A 20,896-nucleotide genomic window follows, 5' to 3' on the forward strand; every position below is an offset into this window, starting at 1 on the left:
ATGAATAGTTAGAACTTCTTTTAACAATTGTGCATGCATTTTCAAATATCATATATATATTTAATTAATACTAAGGCTATATAGCACCTATATGAGTGTGGTCTTATCCTGTAGGGCTTTGGGTATAAGAAAAGGGCATTATAAATAAAAGGAAAGGCTGAGCTTATTTGACATTTTATTTTGTAAGACATTTAACATTGTTAAAACCTCTGTTGTCATAATTCCATTTGCCTTGTGCTTCTCATGTCCCTAACCAAATTATGTAGTGAAAAAAGATTATCTTAGCTTTAATTTAGCTAAGCGAGCTAAATGTAATGAACGAAAAAATGTTTCTGAGACCCATGGGAGAATTAGGTAAGGTTAAATAATAATATTACCACGTGCATTCAAGAACATCAACACAGAGACTACTGAATTCAGTTCAATGTGCGTGCTTAGAAAATAAAAAAATCTTTAAATTTAAACTTGTATGTGGGCCATTCCTCAATTGGTGTAGCAAATGAGAGGCAAAAATTGTAAAAATGCTTGTTTTCTTTTAATAAAATTTATTGTTATGCATTTAAAATTAGTTTAATATGCTTCATCCATTAAAATTGAAGTTTAATAAAATTTTATTTTAAATAATTAAAAAAAAAACACTGGTGAAACATTCACTTATGTCTGTGGTGTTACCAATATTTGAAGTGAAAAGACAGTAACACCACAGACAAATTAGCCAGTCTTTTCTAAAATGGAGGCTGCCATCATGATGATTTCAACACCAGGGGACATTTAGGAAATATTAATAAGTATGTATTTAGCAAAAATTTTGATTTAAATATTTAAAACACAACACGAGAGACAAAACATAAGAAAGAATGCACTCCCCATGCACCCCTCAGATCAACTAGCACCTGCAATGACCTTTACACACACAGGAAGCAGTCCAAATAGATTTCCCCCTTTTCTTACATAGGACATATCATGAAAATATCACTCTTTTTATAATTGTGTCCCCAGTGCTTCTATCAACCTAGAAAACATGAAAAAGATCAACCCAGTAACTTAGTTTTGGGAAACCATTTTCTGCAAGCATGTGAAAAAATAGGTCATTGAAAGTTGTCCCCCTTGTGATGTCAGAAGGAGAGAATACCGCCCCTTAATCTGCACTATCCAACCACAGCACTGCAATTTAGTGCAGAGATCAGCTCATTTGCATTTTAAAGGACACACCCCAAAACGGCACATTTTTGCTCACGCCTACATGTTACATTTTTAAGGTTCTATAGTAAATTATCTATATGGTATTTTAAGCTATAATTTCACATACGTACTCTGAGGACACCAAAGATTTATTTGACATCTTAAAAAGCATTTTAAAATGTACCCTTTAAAGGGGCGACATCCATTGTTGTAACACCACAGACATGATTTTGGTGGACACTACTTTTTTCTTAAATATTACAAAATATAAAACAATTTATTAAAATTGTACACGTTAAATAAAATTTATATTCATAATATAACCACTTCATTTGTGTTAAAAATTGTATATTTTTGCAATTACAATCCATGATACCTTTCTGAGGTATGGCGCGAAGGAAAAATTCATATTTTGTTACAAATGCAATCTCAATTGTATTTAAAAAAAAAATGTTAATAGTGCACGAAGTATTTATCCTACAAAATACAAACATGGTATTTAAAGTTTAGTTTAACTGTTGTAAAGTAGAGGGACACCACTTGTAACCACAAATATCCTAAAGAATGACCCATATATGCAAGCAAGCCTATGTGTGCGTATACCGTATGTATTTGGTAATTTTTAGTTATTAATTTATCGCACTGCTTGATTTTAGCTACCCAGCCAGCGCACATTTGCAGTTCACTCAAGGACCCCGGAAACGCGCTGCTCCTGTCGAGAGCGCGCGCTGCAGCTTTCAGGAAGCGGAACGCATGAAGTTGATTTCTCACAGCTGGTGATGGCGGATGCTATCGACACAGACTCCATGAAGAATTATAACATAGCGTTTGAGAGGATAGACCCGAGCTCGAGCCGCTACCCCTACTGTATCGTGTGGACGCCCATCCCCGTGCTGTCGTGAGTGATTCTCGCATCCGCTGTTACTTTCGCTTCGTGTTGATGTTTCAAAAGCGACACAGTCCCACACATACAAGCCGCTTTTGTGTATGGATGCGTTACAGCCCGTATACATCGCAAGATATCGACGCGTCACCGAGCGCTTGCAGCATTTGTTTTGGTTTTCTCGTGTGTCGCGTCGCGTTGACAGCTGTAAAATAACTGACTCTGCAGTTTGTCCTGAACCTGTTTCCCATCATATTCCCGACTGTTGTTTTTTAAAGCAGCAGTTATCCCAATCTTGTCGTAATTTATTCACCCTCACGTCCTTAAAACCCACATGATGATTTACCTTCTTCAGTAGTAGAACTTCAAAAGTTGATATTTAGAAAAATGTGCTGCTGTTTTGCATGTAATGGAAGTCAATGAGAATTTGGGCATTTTAAGCTCTAAAAGTAGTGTCATGTGCTGCATACAGTAGCATTATTCATTGGAGTTGCACGGGGTCTATTGGCCTACATCCAACCATGAGAGAATACTTCTCTGTGAATAATTATTTATTTATTTAATATGTATTTGGCAGATCCATTCATCCAAAGTGACTTACTAGTGCATTCAAGGTGTATGTATTTTTACGGTTTGTGTGTTTTCTGGGAATCGAATCCATGAACCCATGCTGCTAATGCAAAGCCATAGGCTGCCACAGAAATTAGCTTCCAGCTATTTAAAGGTGCAGTGTGTACATTTTAAGGGCATCTAGTGGTAAGGCTGCGAATTGCAACCTATGGCTCAGTCCACTGCTCTTCCCTGGCTTTTGAAACGCTATGGTAGCCACCACCAAAAAAAGTAATTGACGGAGGCAACTTAGTAAAAAAGTTTTTCCGTTAAGGGCTTCTGTAGAAACATGGCGGTACAAAATGGCGACTTCCACGTAAGGGGACCCTCGGTGTATGTGGATAAAAATGTCTCACTCTAAGGTAATAAAAACATAACGGTTTATTATATAAAGGTCTTTATACACCCCTGATAATATAGTTTTGGATATTATTTTGCATTTCTGTCAAGAGAACTTTTTAAAAATGACACACTGCACCTTTAATATGGCATTATAGCATTTATCTGGCTTGTATCTATTTATGTAAAAGTAATGGTCCAGGTATTATCCATTTGTATTATCCAGTCAATGTTTGCTTGAGAAGTCAGTGTGTTTTAATTCGCAGCAGAAAGCATGAACTTTGCGTTCAGATGTCATTTAAACTGTCCGGATAGGCTTTTAGAATAACATTTTATTGCCATAAGAAGATATTTACACCGTTTTACTGAATATTTATGTAAAGTGATAATACAAAGATGGACTGTTGTATTTATATGACACTCCAAGGTACTTCAAGAAATACTATTGTATTGTTGTGACACTTTTCTTGTTCCTGTCAAGTTGGCCGACATATATTTTGCAATGCATATCACACAGTAGTTATATAACACACACTGACTGATGTCATTAGTGACAATAAATTGCCAAGATGAAACCTTTGTACCACTTTGATTGTAGATGGACCTTAGGTTGAGATATTATGTTTCACCTGGTATCAAGCCTATTCTGATAACTATTCGATCAGATGAAATTGATTAAAGCTGATCTCGGAACAGTCCCCTGATTTCCTCCACTCCAGATTATCTCCGTGTGAGCATCTCTCGCACCTGGTTTTCTTGTTCTCCTGAATTTGGGTCGGCGGCTTGCCCTCTAGGATGGTCGGTGATGAATATGCACATAGACAGGATCATATCTGGGGTGTTGGCGCGTGCCCTACTCTACTTCAGAGGCTCAGCTGGTGCCGTTTTATCCAGGATATTCATACTGTTATTCACATTACACCTTGAGAGCACTGTTACTAATACTTTTTTAATCACTTTGAGAATAATTTTTGTCTGGTGTCCACGTCCTTATCTGGTTGTCCTGCTGTGGCCCTGCTTGAGTTTCAAAGGCAAAATAACATGAATCAGCAGAAGTTGGATTTTGGCCAGGTGTATGAAGGATACTGGCTGGTAGAAGTCTTGTGGTCATATTGTCTTGTGGCTGTTCTGCCAACACCCCATAAACGTGTGCATCATAAAAATGTAGTTATATTAACAGAAAAATCATGTTAGATTGCTACAGTAAAATGAAATGAGCGCTTGTGATTTAAATTGCTTGCTTTGATGATTATTGTTGCTATACTCTGTGTGAGGGTAATGTACATTATCCAGTCATTATAGTTTTTGAGGATCCAGGCACCAAGTATATTAAACATTTACCAAGCCAAAGAATGGACGTAATATGTAGATTTTAGTGCAGTTATTTTATTATGTGACATGAAAGAGCATGCAGACCGAGAAAAAGCTTTCTGCTTTATTTTTAGGTTGTTGTGTAAAGATTTTCATGATTTTTCTTATATTTCTGTGTATTCATTTTTTTTTCTCTAACAGTCAAGTAGACCAAAATACTGAAATGTTTCTTTAATAACTTGCCCTTTAGAATTAAAGTGACCCTAAATTATAAGCATATCATTTGACAGCCCTTCATATGGGCACAAACATTGTCACAGTGTGGTCCTCTTTATTCTCGGGACAGGTCCTGAACAACTGTCTCTTTGAATTTGTTCATGGTTCAAGCTGTCAAATGTGCCAGGCAGTATGTAAAAGGTATTAGTCATTGTTAAAAAGTTAGATTTATCCCATTAACACTGGAAAAATGGCGCACATTAAATATTTTAGTGGGACTTTAATTAAAATTTCTTTTTTGTACTTTTTTAGATGGCTGTTTCCATTTATTGGACATATGGGCATATGCACCTCCACTGGAGTCATCCGGGACTTTGCAGGGCCATACTTTGTCTCTGTAAGTCCTACAAAATATCCTTACTTATTTACTGAATATTTGCAGTAGTTGTAATTATGTAATTTTACCACTGATATAGGTTTTTACTAACTGATTCCAGTATCTAGAGATCAATACTTCCAGAAAAAGATTCGAGTAGCTGTATTAGTCAGTGCTAAGGGTCAGTGTTCATAGTATTGCACAGCCTCCAGTGTCTTATTGTTTTTGTAAAATAAAACATTTTAGACACACATGTTTAAGTATAAATTAAGTACAATCATTAAATGTCATCCTTCTATTACAAGTTATTGGTATTAAGATCATAGCTCAGCTGTGTTTGATCGTGAAAACATGACTATTTAACAATCATATACATCATCAAAGACATTTTACTTCATGTTTTTATAAGCCTGTCAGTTAACTAAAAGTGACCTCTTTGATAGAAAACATTTTTAGAGATTTAATCCAGGGATCTCCAGACTTTTGGGGCACGAAGGCAGCTCTGGGAAACACATTCGGACATAGGCAGCGTAATGGAATTCTGTTTGAAATATAAATTGAGAGCGTCTTTGTGATAACTAATCCCATATTTGAAAACTATAATACTAATTTCTCATTAGAAATGCAATTAATAGGTGTAAAAAGTGAAAATAAAACTTTATTTACACTTAATTTGTGATCTTTCTTGGCCGCCATTTTATTTCATTTTTAACTCGACCAGGCTCGACCAATCACATTCCCCATGCATGCTCATCCATAGAATTGTGGGACAAGATGATGAAAGTATCTCAGGAGACAGGCCTTTCTGCCTTGAAATTTTGGAAATGTTTTGGGATCAGTCCAATAAAGAGGACCTAGTAACATTGCCATAACATACACAGAAAGCGTTCTGTGTGAACAAGAGGCAGAAACAATGCTATAACTGGCGTGCCATAGTAAGGATGCACGTGTCATCACAACCAGAGGTTATGGTTCAGCTCTTTGACACTAAGGCCCTATTTTAATGATCTAAGTGTACACTTACTTATACGTACTTGTCTAAAGTACACAGCAAACAGTCTAAAAGGGCGTGTCTGAATTCACTTTTGCTAATTTAACTATGGGAAAATGGATTGTGCGCCTAGCACACAGTCTAAAAGGTTGTTCCTGTTCTCATAATGAGTAATGGGTGTGTTTTGGCCTTAACGTGCAATAAACCAATGAGAGTCTCCTTTCCCTTCCCCTATCGGAGAAATCACGGATAATTAGCAAACTTTAGATGCTGCGTAAAAAATCTGTTACGTGTCTTTACGGGACCTTTACGGTACGCACAGATTACGGAAAATCATTGGCAGTGTGAATGAACCAAAGATCAAACGATCCCAGACAAATCCCGGAAGCGTTTTTTTTGTGTATTTTCCGTAATCTTTGTGTGAAAAGGGCTATGAAGAACATGCAAACTCCATGGCTTACCTGGGGCTTATACTGGGATCTTCTTGCAGTGAGGCAATAGTGAGCCACTGTGCTACTGTTATGAACTCTGTCTGTGTACCCTGTCTTGTACTCTTATTTTGAAGTCATGTCTGTGTCATCCATGTCTGTAGTTCTTTGTAGTTCTTTTGTTCATTGGTCTGTGTGATGATTGTTCCCCAGGTGTGTCTTGTTTTCCCTGATTACTCTGTGTATTTAAGCCTAGTGTTTCCAGTGTCTGATTTCGATCGTTAGTCTATGTTATGGTGTTTTTCGTATCCCTGATTCATTGTTGGATTACCTGCTATGTTTTGTTTGTTTATTGTCATTTTTAATAAAACCACACTGCATTTGGATCCGCTCCTGTCTTACCTGGATTTACACGTAACAGAACGATCGACCACTCAGGATCCAGCAGTAATTCCTCGTTCCCGTGTTTTTCCAAGTTTCCTGGTGTGTTCCCTGTGTCCTCATGCTCCGTGTCGGCGATATCCGAGTGCAAGTTTCACCCCCCACCACGGAGGAAGAATGGTGGAACGCACTCGCCGACCTGACTTCCCTCCGGCAACAGGGGAGACCTGTGCGCTGTTTTGCCCAGACTTTCTGGTCTTTTTCGCTGGGCCTGGACCTCTGTGACTCGGAACTCAAAAATTATTTTAATGAATGTCTCGATAAACCCGTGCCACAGCAAGAGGTGGACGGGTTGCAAACACTAGATTTCTGGGGCTTCGTCGGTTACATGCACAACCGTGGCCGATGGAATTTGTGGGAGTTCCCCGCCGAAGGAACCGCAGAGACTGTAACATCACTCGAGCCAGTCATCATGAAACCAACGCATTGCTCACGTCATCGGCGGCGGAGGAAGAGACCCAAGGCTGAGCGAGCTACTGTTAGCACGGACGCTATTCTCCCGAGTCCTGTTTTCCCTGTGTCAGCGCCCGTGCTGAAGATGGCCGCCACTTCATCCCACTCCATGCCTCAGTTCGCTGTTGTTAAACCTGCCCCAGTTTTCGAGTTTGCCACAATCATACCAGCTCCGATATGTCAGAATGCCACCATCATCACTGTACCCGTTGTTAAAGGTGCAGTAGGAACACCCGCACCCATTCTCGAGATGGCTCCCATACCCGAACCAACTCATAGAATGACTGCAACACCCACTCCACTTCACCAAACTGCTTTGATGAACTCTCCAGCACTGCCAAAAATCCGACAGTTAATCACCAGTCTGATGGATGTACCATTGGTATCCGTACGGGTGGCCGGGGTGCCCCGTCCTGTGGTTTTCAGCTCCGTGGTGCATAATAAGTCTGAGGTATGTTCTCTGCACTCAGTAATTTCCATATTTGGCATGGCTTTGTGGAGTGTGTGGTCCGCGTACTGCTCTTCTGTCTCCTATGATGCTTTCCAGGTATCCATTGAGTCATCTGAGCCCATTGAGTCCTCTGAGCCGAGTGAATCTCCCGAGTCCTCTGAGCCGAGTGAATCTCCCGAGTCCTCTGAGCCGAGTGAATCTCCCGACTCCTCTGAGCCGAGTGAATCTCCCGAGTCCTCTGAGCCGAGTGAATCTCCCGAGTCCTCTGAGCCGAGTGAATCTCCCGAGTCCTCTGAGCCGAGTGAATCTCCCGAGTCCTCTAAGCCGAGTGAATCTCCCGAGTCCTCTGAGCCGAGTGAATCTCCCGAGTCCTCTGAGCCGAGTGAGTCTTCTGATTCCCCTGAGCTGAGTGAGTCTTCTGATTCCCCTGAGCTGAGTGAGTCATCTGAGCCGAGTGAGTCTTCTGATTCCCCTGAGCCGAGTGAGTCTTCTGATTCCCCTGAGCCGAGTGAGTCTTCTGATTTCCCTGAGCCGAGTGAGTCATCTGAGCCGAGTGAGTCATCTGAGCCGAGTGAGTCATCTGAGCCGAGTGAGTCATCTGAGCCGAGTGAGCCATTGAGCCGAGTGAGTCATCTGAGCCGAGTGAGTCATCTGAGCCGAGTGAGTCATCTGAGCCGAGTGAGTCATCTGAGCCCCATTGGTCAGCTAGTGTGGTCACCGCGATGCCCCAGAGACTCTTTGTCGTCACCAAGACTATGGCCAGTGCTGAACTCTCTGCATGTCCTAAGAAGACTGTCCCCAAGCTCTTTGCCCTCACTGTCTGGTCTGAGATGTCAATATGTGAACTCACTGCCCTGTCTAACCAGGCCCAGAGGGCCTCTCTCTGTTCTCTTCTACCCAGGTTCATGATACCACCAGCACCACCCTGGTATCCAGTCCCTCTCTGGTCTCCGGCTCCGCCCTGGCTTCCCGCCCTGCCGGCTCCGCCCTGGCTTCCCGCCCTGCCGGCTCCGCCCTGGCTTCCCGCTCTGCCGGCTCCGCCCTGGCTTCCCGCTCTGCCGGCTCCGCCCTGGGTTCCCGCCTTGCCGGCTCCGCCCTGGGTTCCCGCCCTGCCGGCTCCGCCCTGGTTGCCAGTTCTGCCGGCTCCTCCTTGGTCCCTGTCTCCGCCTGCGGCTCCTCCTTGGTCCCTGTCTCCGCCTGCGGCTCCTCCTTGGTCCCTGTCTCCGCCTGCGGCTCCTCCTTGGTCCCTATCTCCGCCTGCGGCTCCTTCTTGGTCCCTGTCTCCGCCTGCGGCTCCTCCTTGGTCCCTGTCTCCGCCTTCGGCTCCTCCTTGGTCCCGGTCTCCGCCTGCGGCTCCTCCTTGGTCCCGGTCTCCGCCTGCGGCTCCTCCTTGGTCCCTGTCTCCGCCTGCGGCTCCTCCTTGGTCCCTGTCTCCGCCTGCGACTCCGCCTTGGTCCCTGTCGCCGCCTGCTGCTCCGCCTTGGTCCCTGTCCCCGCCCGCGGCGCCGCCTTGGTCCCTGTCTCCGCCCGCGGCTCCGCCCTGGCTCCAGCCTCCGCCCGCGGCTCCGCCCTGGCTCCAGCCTCCGCCCTGGCTCCAGCCTCCGCCCGCGGCTCCGCCTTGGTCCCTGTCTTTGCCTACGGCTCCGCCCTGGCCCTTGGACTTTCATGGCCTTGGCCCACCATCCCTCCCCCGGGTCCACCTCCATGCCACCGCCCTCCTAGACCGTTGTACTTTGGGGTTTTCTGGGGGGCGTCTGGAAGCCGCCCTTTGAGGGGGGGCTATGTTATGAACTCTGTCTGTGTACCCTGTCTTGTACTCTTATTTTGAAGTCATGTCTGTGTCATCCATGTCTGTAGTTCTTTGTAGTTCTTTTGTTCATTGGTCTGTGTGATGATTGTTCCCCAGGTGTGTCTTGTTTTCCCTGATTACTCTGTGTATTTAAGCCTAGTGTTTCCAGTGTCTGATGTCGATCGTTAGTCTATGTTATGGTGTTTTTCGTATCCCAGATTCCTTGTTGGATTACCTGCTATGTTTTGTTTGTTTATTGTCATTTTTAATAAAACCACACTGCATTTGGATCCGCTCCTGTCTTACCTGGATTTACACGTAACAGCTACCCATTCTTGAATGATCGCAAGTAAGATGTGCACATATTGGCTAAACACTTTCTCGGCACGACATTTACATACATGGCCAGATACGATTGTATTAATACAATCACTATTAATGTGGAAGTGCTGTGTATCTGATGGTAGGGAAGATGGTTCCTCTAGATAAAGTGCTCTTAAGCTTCCTATAAATTCCATTCATTAAATTTCATTCCCACTGGAAATCACTAGAAAGTGCAATACTAGGCCTTCTCCTGACCTTGCACAGAGACGTCCTGTTATTTCCAAAAGGACAATCTATACCTGTGCACAAAGGTGATGAGCAGAGGAGGTTTCCTACTTCTAATGGGACGTGTGATAAAAGTGTTACACATCCATGTGTGGGCTGTCTGTGGTTTTAATGGCCATGTTCTTAACCATTTCAATTGAGAGTCTTCTTGTTAAAAATACATGGCATTATCCCAGAGTTCACCTTTAGAACAAATCTATCCCATAATGCATAAGATATTAAATAAAACCATGTGGCAGATATAGACACTTGTTCATATCTAAAAATACAGACAAGCTGTTCGAACTATAAGTTATAAGTTTGGGCAATATTTTTTAAACAGATCCCTCTTAGACACATGACAGGAGCAAAGGGAAATGTCTTGGGTAAAACATAGCCAGTAACATGAGATGGTTTTTTGACCTGCTTTGACACGGACCAGCACACATTGAAGCGCATCGTGATCTTGTCCACTTAACTCTGCTTGTGGCAGACTAAAGAACTAAAGATTGTCTTGCATGTGATACGAGCGGGACAGTGTGTGGTTTCAAGTTATTAAAAAAATATATATATTTTGATACCAAGATATCTCGAGACAGAAGGGCTGTTTACACCTGGTATTACCTTCCTTCCTTCCTTCACTCACTCACTCACTCACTCATTTATAGAGCACTTTGATACAAACATCCGGATACAGGTCGCATGTTAATGCCAAGTGTAAACGCAGCCTTTGTTGAAAGAACATTTTGAAGTTGGATTTTTTACAGTGTACAGGGAATTACAATATTCAAGGCGTGATAGAACAAACAAGTTTATAATCTGCTCAAGTTGTGATTTTGAAAGTAAAGGTTTAAGCTTAGAGACACGCCGCAGATGAAAAAAGCTAGATTTGACCACAGAGGTGATATGTTTCTCAAAGTTTAAGTTACAATCTAATGTGTCACATCTAGATTTTTTGCACATGATGTAACATAAGGAGCAAATTGTTCAAAGAGGGGGGTCAGATCTTCACACGTCTTGGCTTCATTTAAAACTAAAAAAATATTAAAATGTGTTTTTCCATTGGTTCTGCCCCACAGTGTTAGGGGCGTTCTTTAGGCCTTCATTGATGATAAAACTAAAGCGGCTGCTCTCTGCCTCTTTCATTTTTGTTCAATTTTGCAATGTCTTTGAAAGTTGCACAAACTAATTTCATCAATTGCTCTGAAATATCTGAGAAAGCCCTTACAGATACATGTGCAAAACTCTGTGCAGCATGTTCACTAACATCAACTTAAACCCGTAATTTCTCCTGCTCATGCTTTAACAACTCGTCCACAGACCATCCCCTCGAGTAATCAGAACAGAAGCGGTCGAAAGTGGACTAAAGAGACAGGTTAAAATAGCAGGTGTGAATGGGAATGTGTCTCTCTCATCCACTTGTGATCCAATCGACCAAAACGCCTCTTAATACCAGGTATAAACCGGGCCTGAGAGTCTCGTATCTATGGTGCTGTCTGGACTGATCGAGATGCTTAAACAAACAGAAGGTGTAATAAAATTAGAAATGAGCATCCCTTTGCTTCTGCTTGTCTGAATGGCAGAACCCTTCAAAAGGAGGTAGTTTTGCAGTTGTGTCTCAGAATGTTGGAACACACTTGGCAAGGGAAGCAATAAAACAAAATCTATCATTTTCTCATTTTTCTATTCTCAGCATCATTTGCCTGAGGGCTTCATAGGCACAAAAACGATGTTTGTAACTCGTCAGGAATAATGTTTTAAATCACAGTCTCTGCATTTTTTAAGATGGGTGACATATTGTACATTTTTAAGTGCCGAATAATTGTGTTTAACCTGAGAGCACCCTTCCGATCTCTCTGATGAAGCCAACATGGAAACTGCAATTCGTCGGTTGGCCGCTAGGCTCCAAAAGGGAGTGAATTCCCATAGACCTCCTTGTTAAAATGCCCAAATTTACAGAAGAAAATAATATGTTTACAGTCTGGTACAAAAAGTGTTTTTGGTCTATATAGCTAAGTTTGCCCTTCATGACAATTGTGAGGAGGGTGCATTTTTTGTAACTCATTCTTTTAAATTATATAAAGCTTTATATAAGTTTTGCATAATTAAGGGCGTGGCCACTTGAGTGACGGGTGAACTGCCACTGCTGTCACTAGAGTTGAACTAGACAGACGTGGTTTCAGAAACCAGACACCTCATCTTTACCCCTTTTCGGTTATCCACGAGTGATGCGCGGTGATGTGGAGCCAAGATGGCGACAACAGGCCCCAGCAACTATTGGCTTCAAAAAAGCTCTTCACAAACCTATGGGTGACATGGACACTACGTGGTTCAATCTTTTGGCTACCACCACAAGTATATTTGCTGAAACGTGAAAGTCATCTGATGTCTTTAAAGTCTAAGTGTTACTACCTGTTTTTGCAGGAGGACAACATGGCTTTTGGAAGACCAACAAAGTGAGTTTAAAAATATTTGTTTGAACATCTCAAATATCCTAAATATCCTTCATTAAGAGCTTATAATAGAAATGTTGGTTTGTTAGACCTTTCATGAAACATTTTATAATACGCATACTTTGTACATATTTCAATAATGCCTTTTTGTTCAGGTACTGGATGTTGGACGCAAGTAAAGTATATGCTAGCGGATCAAACGCCTGGGACACGGCAGTTCACAATGCCTCAGAAGAGTATAAACAGAGAATGGTAATGTGTGTGTTTCTGCATGTTTTTTTTATTTCCACAAACCAGTGTGTATGTGAATGAACTACTATTTCTTTTGTGACACTTCTCTTTCCTCCAGCACAACCTTTGTTGTGACAATTGTCATTCACACGTGGCTATGGCGCTGAACTTGATGCACTATGACAACAGCACCTCGTGGAATATGGTGAACCTTTGCCTGCTCGCTCTCATTCATGGCAAACACGTCAGGTGAGGAGGACATCAGTGATAATGTTTTGCAGGACAAATTTTAAATCCAATAACGCTATCAATTCTTTAATAAGAGATGTACAAGTAAATGCACCTTGATTAACATGTAGTGTTTCATCAATGTGTTATAAAGACATTACTGCAAAAAGTGGGTCCAATCGCTTCAGCAAAGAAAGTCCCGCCTTCCAGTAAAAAGAGCCAATTGTTAAAGACTAATCATTTTCTATGGAAGGCGCTCTGTACAGAGTAACATGAAGTATTTAAGTGTGTTCGCTGTGCAGACTGATCGGCGGCTGACTTGAAGCAGTGCACGGCAGTTAAAAATTTTGTCCCCCTGTAAAACTAATCCCGTCCGAATAGGGCTATAGACTCTTTTTTTATAAACATATTTAAATTCAGACTTGTTATCAATGATCCAAAACCGCATAGCAGTTTTTTTTTTGTTTACGACAGGTTATGAATTATCGTGTTGCCAATCCCCCCAAAAAAGTAGTTAGGCTACATGTTACATTAACATACACCGTTTGGAATGAAGTATGAGTTCTTTCATTAATGCAAATCTCTAGTCTTAGCACTCCCCTTTGTAATTGATTTTTATATTATGTCATTTACATTGAAAACAGAGGTCAGCTGTACACTGTAAAAAAATTCCATAGAAATTACAATGTTATTGCAGCTGGGTTGCCAGTAATTTACCGTAGTTTGTTCAAAGTTAAATAAATTATTTAAGTCTTTATCTTTACAGAATAAAACTATACAATAACAGCCTAATGCAAAGCATTCTGCACTGTAAAAAAAAATCCTTAGAAATTGCAGCTGGGTTGCCGGTAAAATAACGTAGATTTAAATTTGTTTTTTACTGGCAACATTTTGTTCAAAGTTAAATGAACATTAAATATTAACAAGTCTTTGTCTTTACAGAGTAAAACTAAAAAAACAGCATCAAGCAAAACATTTTGGGAAACAAAATCTGAATCAAAAAACAGAAAAAGTTTGATGATGATTTCTGGTTCCCAGAATGCTTTGCATGAGGCTGTTATTGTATGGTTTTATTCTGTGGAGATAAAGACTTGTTACTATTTAAAATTTATTTAACTTCGAACAAACTCTTGCCAGTAAATAACATAAATTTAAATCTATGGTAAATTACCGGCAACCCAGTTGTAATAACATTGTAATCTCTACGGATTTTTTTTACAGTGTAATGTCTCCGACTGTGAATCGGGAGATCAGGGTTCAAAACTAAAAGTCTGCTAAATGTAATTTAACTCTGAGTTGCAGGTGAATATGAGAGAAAGGTGCAGTCTATGTGTAAGTCTTTTTGTATTAGTATGTTCATACATAATATATCAATATTACGGAGCACTAGGTCACCCATTGGAGAAAAGAAAACACGACCGCAAATCCGTGATCACGATTTTGTAATTCGTCCCCTCAGATTATAAACCGTACTCACAGATTATGAAACTGTTCCCTCAGTTTTACAAAATCGATACGATTGAGAATATGATTGAGGATGATCCGATGCTAATTTGAATCGTATTGAAGGGGGTGGTGTACTCCGATCAGTGATCCGATCAGCAGGAGCAAAGTACTCATGTAAACGCGTGAATCATAGTATTTTCTCGATCGGGTGCAAAAATACCTTGTGCACATGCGCAGAACATTTGTGCCCAACTTCACGTCTTATATTAAACTCTTATATCACATGATTCTTGCCATAGAAACACACAACAAGAAGATAACGCATCACGTATTATTAAGGTAAGGTTAATGGGGTCACGCCACGTGCTGTACAAGCGATGTACTCAATTGTGCAGCGTTTATGTATACTTTTAAAACATTAGGCTACTTAAAGCAATAAAATAGTGTTGTGCTTTTTGAAAAGTGTGTTTTCATCATCTATATCTGAAAACTTCTTAAGAACAACTTTCTCCAACTCAGCTTTGACTTTTATCCAGAGATAAAGCATGAACTCCAACGAGAGATGCTGTCCGCAGTGCAGCGTTGCCAAGTCCTATTCCTTTTTTTAGAGTTTAGATTTGGGCTACTGTTTAAACTGTTTCCACCAGTTTTTTTTTTTTTTTTTTTGTGGGTTAAAGATTAAATTATTTTGTTGGTAAGTCATTGGTATTTGGGCTGTGAATAGTCATTGGGATGCTTTTGGGCTAGTATTAAATGTCCATTTGGATGGTTTTAATACGCGAGTCTGGCAACCCTGGCTGTGCGCTTGCGCAGACTTTCGGTTCGGATATATAATGTACATGTAAACGAACATTTAAATCAGATTGCAATGTTAATTGTGCATGTAAACTGTATCATCGTAACCTTCAATCGTATTAAATTCAGTCGGATTGACACAATTTCGTGCAAAAATGTAAACATAGCCAATGTCAAGGAAGGATCCTCAAAAGCCAGAATTTCAAGGATGCTACGTCATCGACATCCGTTGAAGGACTGTTCCAATGTTGAGGATCCTCGGAAATTCATCCAAGGACTGAGTCTTTTGTTCGGAAAATATCTTGTATACAGGAAAAGATGCATATGTGTAGCCTTCATGCTCTTCGCGCTCCCAAATCACCTACTACAATCCTATGGGCACAGCGGCGAAAGCAGACCTTTTCACTGACGTAATAATGTGCACTTGCTAGCCTGTTCCATTTACGTGTTCTCCCAGTGCTAAAGAGGAGCCTCGCCTAGCCTCTGAAGGAGATGACTTGGAGGGACCAGTCCTGCCAAGTCCTTGACATTGAGAAACACCTCTTGTCTGTACTTGTGCTTTTGTGGACTTGTAAAACGTCATCAGTCGCGGCCCAAGTACTGTTTCAAATCAAAGTTCGCATCAAGCCAAGTTCACATAACATTCCCGGATGCGTTCTTGATCCGCCTATTTTATGAAGGATGCATCCTGAGGTGACTTGTGCGGACTTCGGACAGCCAAGTTTCCCAGAATGCATTTCGCGTCAACGGCAATAAACCTTAAAGCTTGCACAATATTGAAATGTTACTCTTTCTGTGTCATAAAATGTAGTTTTAAGAGCTGTTCAGTCGAGAATATATCTGAATAAACTTCAAATATATGGTCAGTTAGTAAGGATAGCGCCTGGATACGTGAGGTCTGTTGAATCAGTGGGTGGTCAGCGGCGTATACACCGACGAGGGCAGCCTCATTTCAGCAAGTTCTTCTGAAATTTCCAGCTGTCTCAGTGCAGCTGCTATGCCTTCCGGTATCTGATGGTCAAACATAAAATAATTGGATATATCTACGGTAACTGGCATTTTTTGTCTCATCAATTTATTTCTCTTTATTATTCATATGAAGTCTGTTATTTGTTATTATCCTTTTAAGTGACGCTAAAGTTAACCTTGGCAATCGTCTGCACAGCGCCGCGTGAACCCGAACACACCTTTTGCCAACCTTTGTGCATGCGCAGTAGCTGGAGCAACCTAAATAAAGTGTTTTTCAAATTAAATTCAGGTTTTAGAAATAAAATTTATCATGCATTATTTTTCAAGTTTAATTGTCAAAAATATGTGTTTATTACTTTAGACCGCAATTTCAAAAGAGATCATTTTCCCAATTCAAGTAAATATGACTTGGTCTTGTATCATTAAAACAGCTGCCCAGAGGGGCTGCAGATATGGACATTAAGTGTGATGACTTGTTTTAATGGAAAATAAAAATTGTAATATGGGTATGGTATGTTTTCACAAAGAGTACATATAAACTCATCCTACATAATGGACATTTTGTGAAAATGAAGAGTTTCGTTGCAAAACGAGAGAACTCTGTTTTTAACATTTTTGTCAAAACATGTTTATTATTATGTTATCATGTTATTACTTGTTTTATGGTGCTACTTAGCTGTATTTTTTAAGTTATGAATGTTTAAATCAAATCAAAACAACTTCAGTTGAATTTATATTAATTGGAATGCACAACCAAAAACGATTTTTCTGAAAAATTAAAAGAAACGGATTTATCTCGTTTTGCAACGAAACTCTTCAAATATAACCGTAATATCTTTAATATTGACTGAGTAAGATCACGTCAAAGATTGAAATCAATGTGAAATGAATGAGTGAAATGAAAGGTTGATGCTCGTTTTCTCTTAATTATTATAATTATGAGACTTTAGTGTGGTTTACATGCATGGGCACAAATTTGAATTCCATGAATTAAAAATTTTTTTTTGTCGTAGGTCATATTTTAAAAGAGCTTGGAGCCCTTAAACAAAAGTCTCTGTGTACGTGGCCAGTCTTCATGCAGTGAAGAGCGTTCTGGGACTGAATCTATGGCTATGTGACAACATTTACATGAAATCCAAACCACATTTTGGGTGTCTAGTTTGATCCAGGTTTAAAACTGCAGCCAACTTTAGTGATGCATTTTGTAACCCTCTCTACTGCAGGAGTAGACATAGTTTAAGACTGAAAATTGGGCCCAGTGCGCGGTTTTGGATGTCAGCAAAAATGCCACGACACCTGAAACTGTCCACTCAAAGTCTAATGAGGGATTGTTCCGGACACAACTCTTTTTTTTTTTTAACAACTTCTTTTTTTGAGAGCCAGTTGCTGTCCGAGCACCACCATGTGCAGTCAGTAGGGACAGAAGTACTTAAGAGTACACTGCTAAAAATATAGGTGTTTATACTGTAAGGTTCTTCACAGTAATGCCTTAGAAGAATCAAAGTAAGGTAAGGAACATTCAAGATTGATTTAAAATATTCTATTTGCGCATTAATGAATGCTGACCTTCCGCAAGGAAAACACATTTACTTCCGGTTTTAAGATTGGACAAGACAATCAAATGTCAAAAACACACCTTTGGTTTAATCATTTGTAGATATAATGTCATATATGTTACTAAACGTCAGTTTTGTATAATATTTAACTGTACCTCTAAAAATGATTTGCAGCATCTGGGTTAACATGTGTTATTAGTTTCAGGCGGTTGTTAAGTAAGGAATAATTGATGACGGACCATTGAAATATTCGAAAATAATGCACATCCAAGGTGGTAATGTAGCACGATGCAAAGTGTGCATTATTTTCAAATAATTCAAAAGAGTCAATTATACCTTTCTTACTTTGCATTCAGACCGCCACCGGCGAGAGCGTCAAAGTGGCCGGAAGTCATTCATTTTCAATGAGAGCCTGCGGCGAGCAGCGGCGCGTCATGTACAGCGTGAGCGTCGAGGAGAGTTGAAATCAGCTCAACTTTATGGTAATTAGATATGACACGATTCGGCGGCAACCCATCGGAAGGCGGAAATGTTCGGTGGCAACCAATCGGAAGGCAGAAACCTCAGCCTGAGAGTAGTTCAGAGATTGCATTCGAGCGTCAGAGCGTTCATTACACCTTTTCTTTAGCGTCGTTGGCAGGGCAGCCAGAGCTTTTATTGACGCTCTCGAAGGTGGTGGTGTGAATGCACAGTTAGGCTATGGTTACCACAGACATTGTTCTGGTGGTTATTTTAAGACATTTGACAGGTTAGGTGTGCGCTTATTAAAAAATAATCAAAACCTGTGGAACTTTTTTCAACCAATCAGAATAGAGCATTCAACAGGTCTGTGGTATAACTCGGAATAACATACCTTGGAATGTTGCGACTGACCAATCAGAATTAAGCATTTTAGAGTGCCATGTAATAAAGGTTCTGTAATTTTCTATACATTTATTTTGTACCTTTATATAATCTGAATTTATATTAGGAAATGAATTCCAAAATATTTTTATATTTTAAAAGAAAAAGGTTCTTTGGAAAAAAAGGTTCTTTATATTATAAAGCATTTTTAAGAGTGTAGTGTGATTTTAGTGGTAGCTCTCAGGTGTAATTTGAAGGTCTTGAGTGTTTCAATAGCATTTATTTCTAATGATTCAGTAATGCTGCGTTTACACCAACCGCGTTTGAGGCATCAAAATTCGCGTCTACCGCGCCTAATTTGCCACTTGAACAGTTTGAATGCATTTGCGTGCTTAGAGCGAAGTACACGCGCGGAAAAAGCAAGCATTTGACGTGCGTCAGAGGCAAAATCCACTTCTTGTGGGTGGGGCAAGTGCTATGCGGTTGTCTTTTTGCAAGATGGCTGATGTTGATTGTGCATTTATTGAAAGAGTTACCAGTTTGTATTTGGTCACCTTACTATATGGGGAAAATAAACGGCGCGTGTCGATAAACGTCACGTGACTCAAGTGAAATGTGTATTTACAGCTTACCCATTTGCCCAATGTCCTCACTCGAGTCAGTTTGCGCGAATCAGCTGGCTAGTGGTTCTGTAGAGCGAGTGAAGTCTCATAAGTCCCATGGTCTGCAAGTCTGCAATGTTTCCGGCTCTGAGAATCTCGAGTCGCGCGGATCAGTCGGTTACAAGTGGGTCTGTACTGAGTTTCCTTGATTTAGCAAAACTGACTTAAGTGACTCACACAACCCGGATCACTTTAGTGAGTGACTCACAATAACCCGGATCCTCAAAATGAATCGAGTTTGCCAGGCCTAATATCAAGCGTTCCTTCATGTTGAATGAGTGACTCCGGGTGGGGCTACCGCCACAGCAGCAAGCAGGCTCCTGATTGGTTAACGCGGCGTGAAAATCTGCCAAAGTTTACATTTTTCAACTCGGGCGTCAGCCGCAAATTCGCGTCAAACGCAAAATGCACAAAAATCACCATTCACGCGTACCCCACCAGACACTCAATTTGCGGCATTCGCGCTAACTAGATGCGTGAATGAGGCGGAATTGCGTCTACCTCGCCAAACGCCTCATCCGCGCCGCGAGACCTCCAAACGCGCGTCAACGCATCTTCACATTGACTTAACATTGAAGTCACTTGCGCTTACCGCGGCTGGTGTAAACGCAGCATAATGCTGTAATGCTTTAAAGCGATAGTTATTGCTCACACTGAGAGCTTACTATTACAGTTCGTCACAAAACTGCTCAGAATACCTAAACTGTTCAGCATAGCAAGCACCCTATAGCATCATGGCGACACCTCTTCATGATCTAGTGTCATATACCTTTCTTAATATCATTAATCCAACAACTGCATTTTTGATTTTCAACAGTTGTGCAGGCTTTCTAAAGACCTGGCTTCCGTTCTTCATCCTAACCAGTGTCATCCTGGCTGTGACCCTATCTCTAAACCTGCGATGACCCAGCATGCTTTGATAGAGGTGGGGTGGTTCAGGATGGGTTGGTACAAAGCCCAGCGTCCTGCAGGAGATCCACTTTTTCAGCTAAATGTGGGACTCCAATGAATCTCAACTGGACCAGAGGTGGTGAATACAATCCAGTCCAACTCTTCAGAACGTAGAGGAGCTCAACCTTAAAAGTCTTATGCTGGTCCTCTGTGTCGTTGGATAGGGACAGCAAATACACCATGCCTTCAGTGTGTTGTGGTGATGTACGACATGCTATTTCCTTAAACGTCTTCCAAAGGCATAATCTGGTGTAACTCCTTATGGTGCTTAGTTATTGTTTGATTAGATGTTGATCGTTATACTATATTTACACATATAAAATAACACTTCAAATTTATAAAGTCTTTTTTTAAACACTACACTACTGTATACATTTTTAATCATTTTATGTTCTTTGATTGAGAGCAGAATTTATCATAGAAAAAAAATGCATGGAGATAAAAAAAGATTTTCTTTAAAAAACAAGGATATTAATATTCTGATTTTTAATATTTAGTTTTATTCAGCAATACTGCTTTAATCTTAATAACAGTACCTTGGCATGCTTTATTGAGTGTAATTTGTTCTATTTTTATACAAAAATATAATTCTGTATGGTGATTACCACTAAAAAACTTATTGTTAGTTACTGTGTTATTTATTAAGTCTTGTTTGCATTACGTATATTTCAAAAGCATCATTTGCAACAAAATGCCTGGCCAGCT

General features: G+C 40.7%; 1 protein-coding gene across 2 annotated transcripts; it reads left to right on the plus strand.

Moving 5' to 3' along the window:
* The first annotated feature begins 1,859 nt into the window (after window positions 1-1,859).
* tmem222b (transmembrane protein 222b) lies at window positions 1,860-20,816 on the plus strand. 2 transcript variants are annotated; one of them, XM_055220275.2, is made up of 6 exons: window positions 1,860-2,080; window positions 4,853-4,937; window positions 12,482-12,513; window positions 12,666-12,762; window positions 12,860-12,990; window positions 20,058-20,816. In XM_055220275.2, exons 1-6 carry the CDS (start codon window positions 1,962-1,964, stop codon window positions 20,143-20,145), a joined length of 552 nt encoding a protein of 183 aa, XP_055076250.2. In that variant the 5' UTR covers window positions 1,860-1,961; the 3' UTR covers window positions 20,146-20,816. The 2 variants fall into 2 exon arrangements, with proteins under 2 accessions (XP_055076250.2, XP_073714090.1); XM_073857989.1 differs by lacking the exon at window positions 1,860-2,080 and adding an exon at window positions 4,608-4,741.
* Window positions 20,817-20,896: the final 80 nt, after the last annotated feature.

This window comes from Misgurnus anguillicaudatus, chromosome 20 (genome assembly GCF_027580225.2).
Source record: "Misgurnus anguillicaudatus chromosome 20, ASM2758022v2, whole genome shotgun sequence".
Taxonomy (NCBI): Eukaryota; Metazoa; Chordata; class Actinopteri; order Cypriniformes; family Cobitidae; genus Misgurnus; species Misgurnus anguillicaudatus.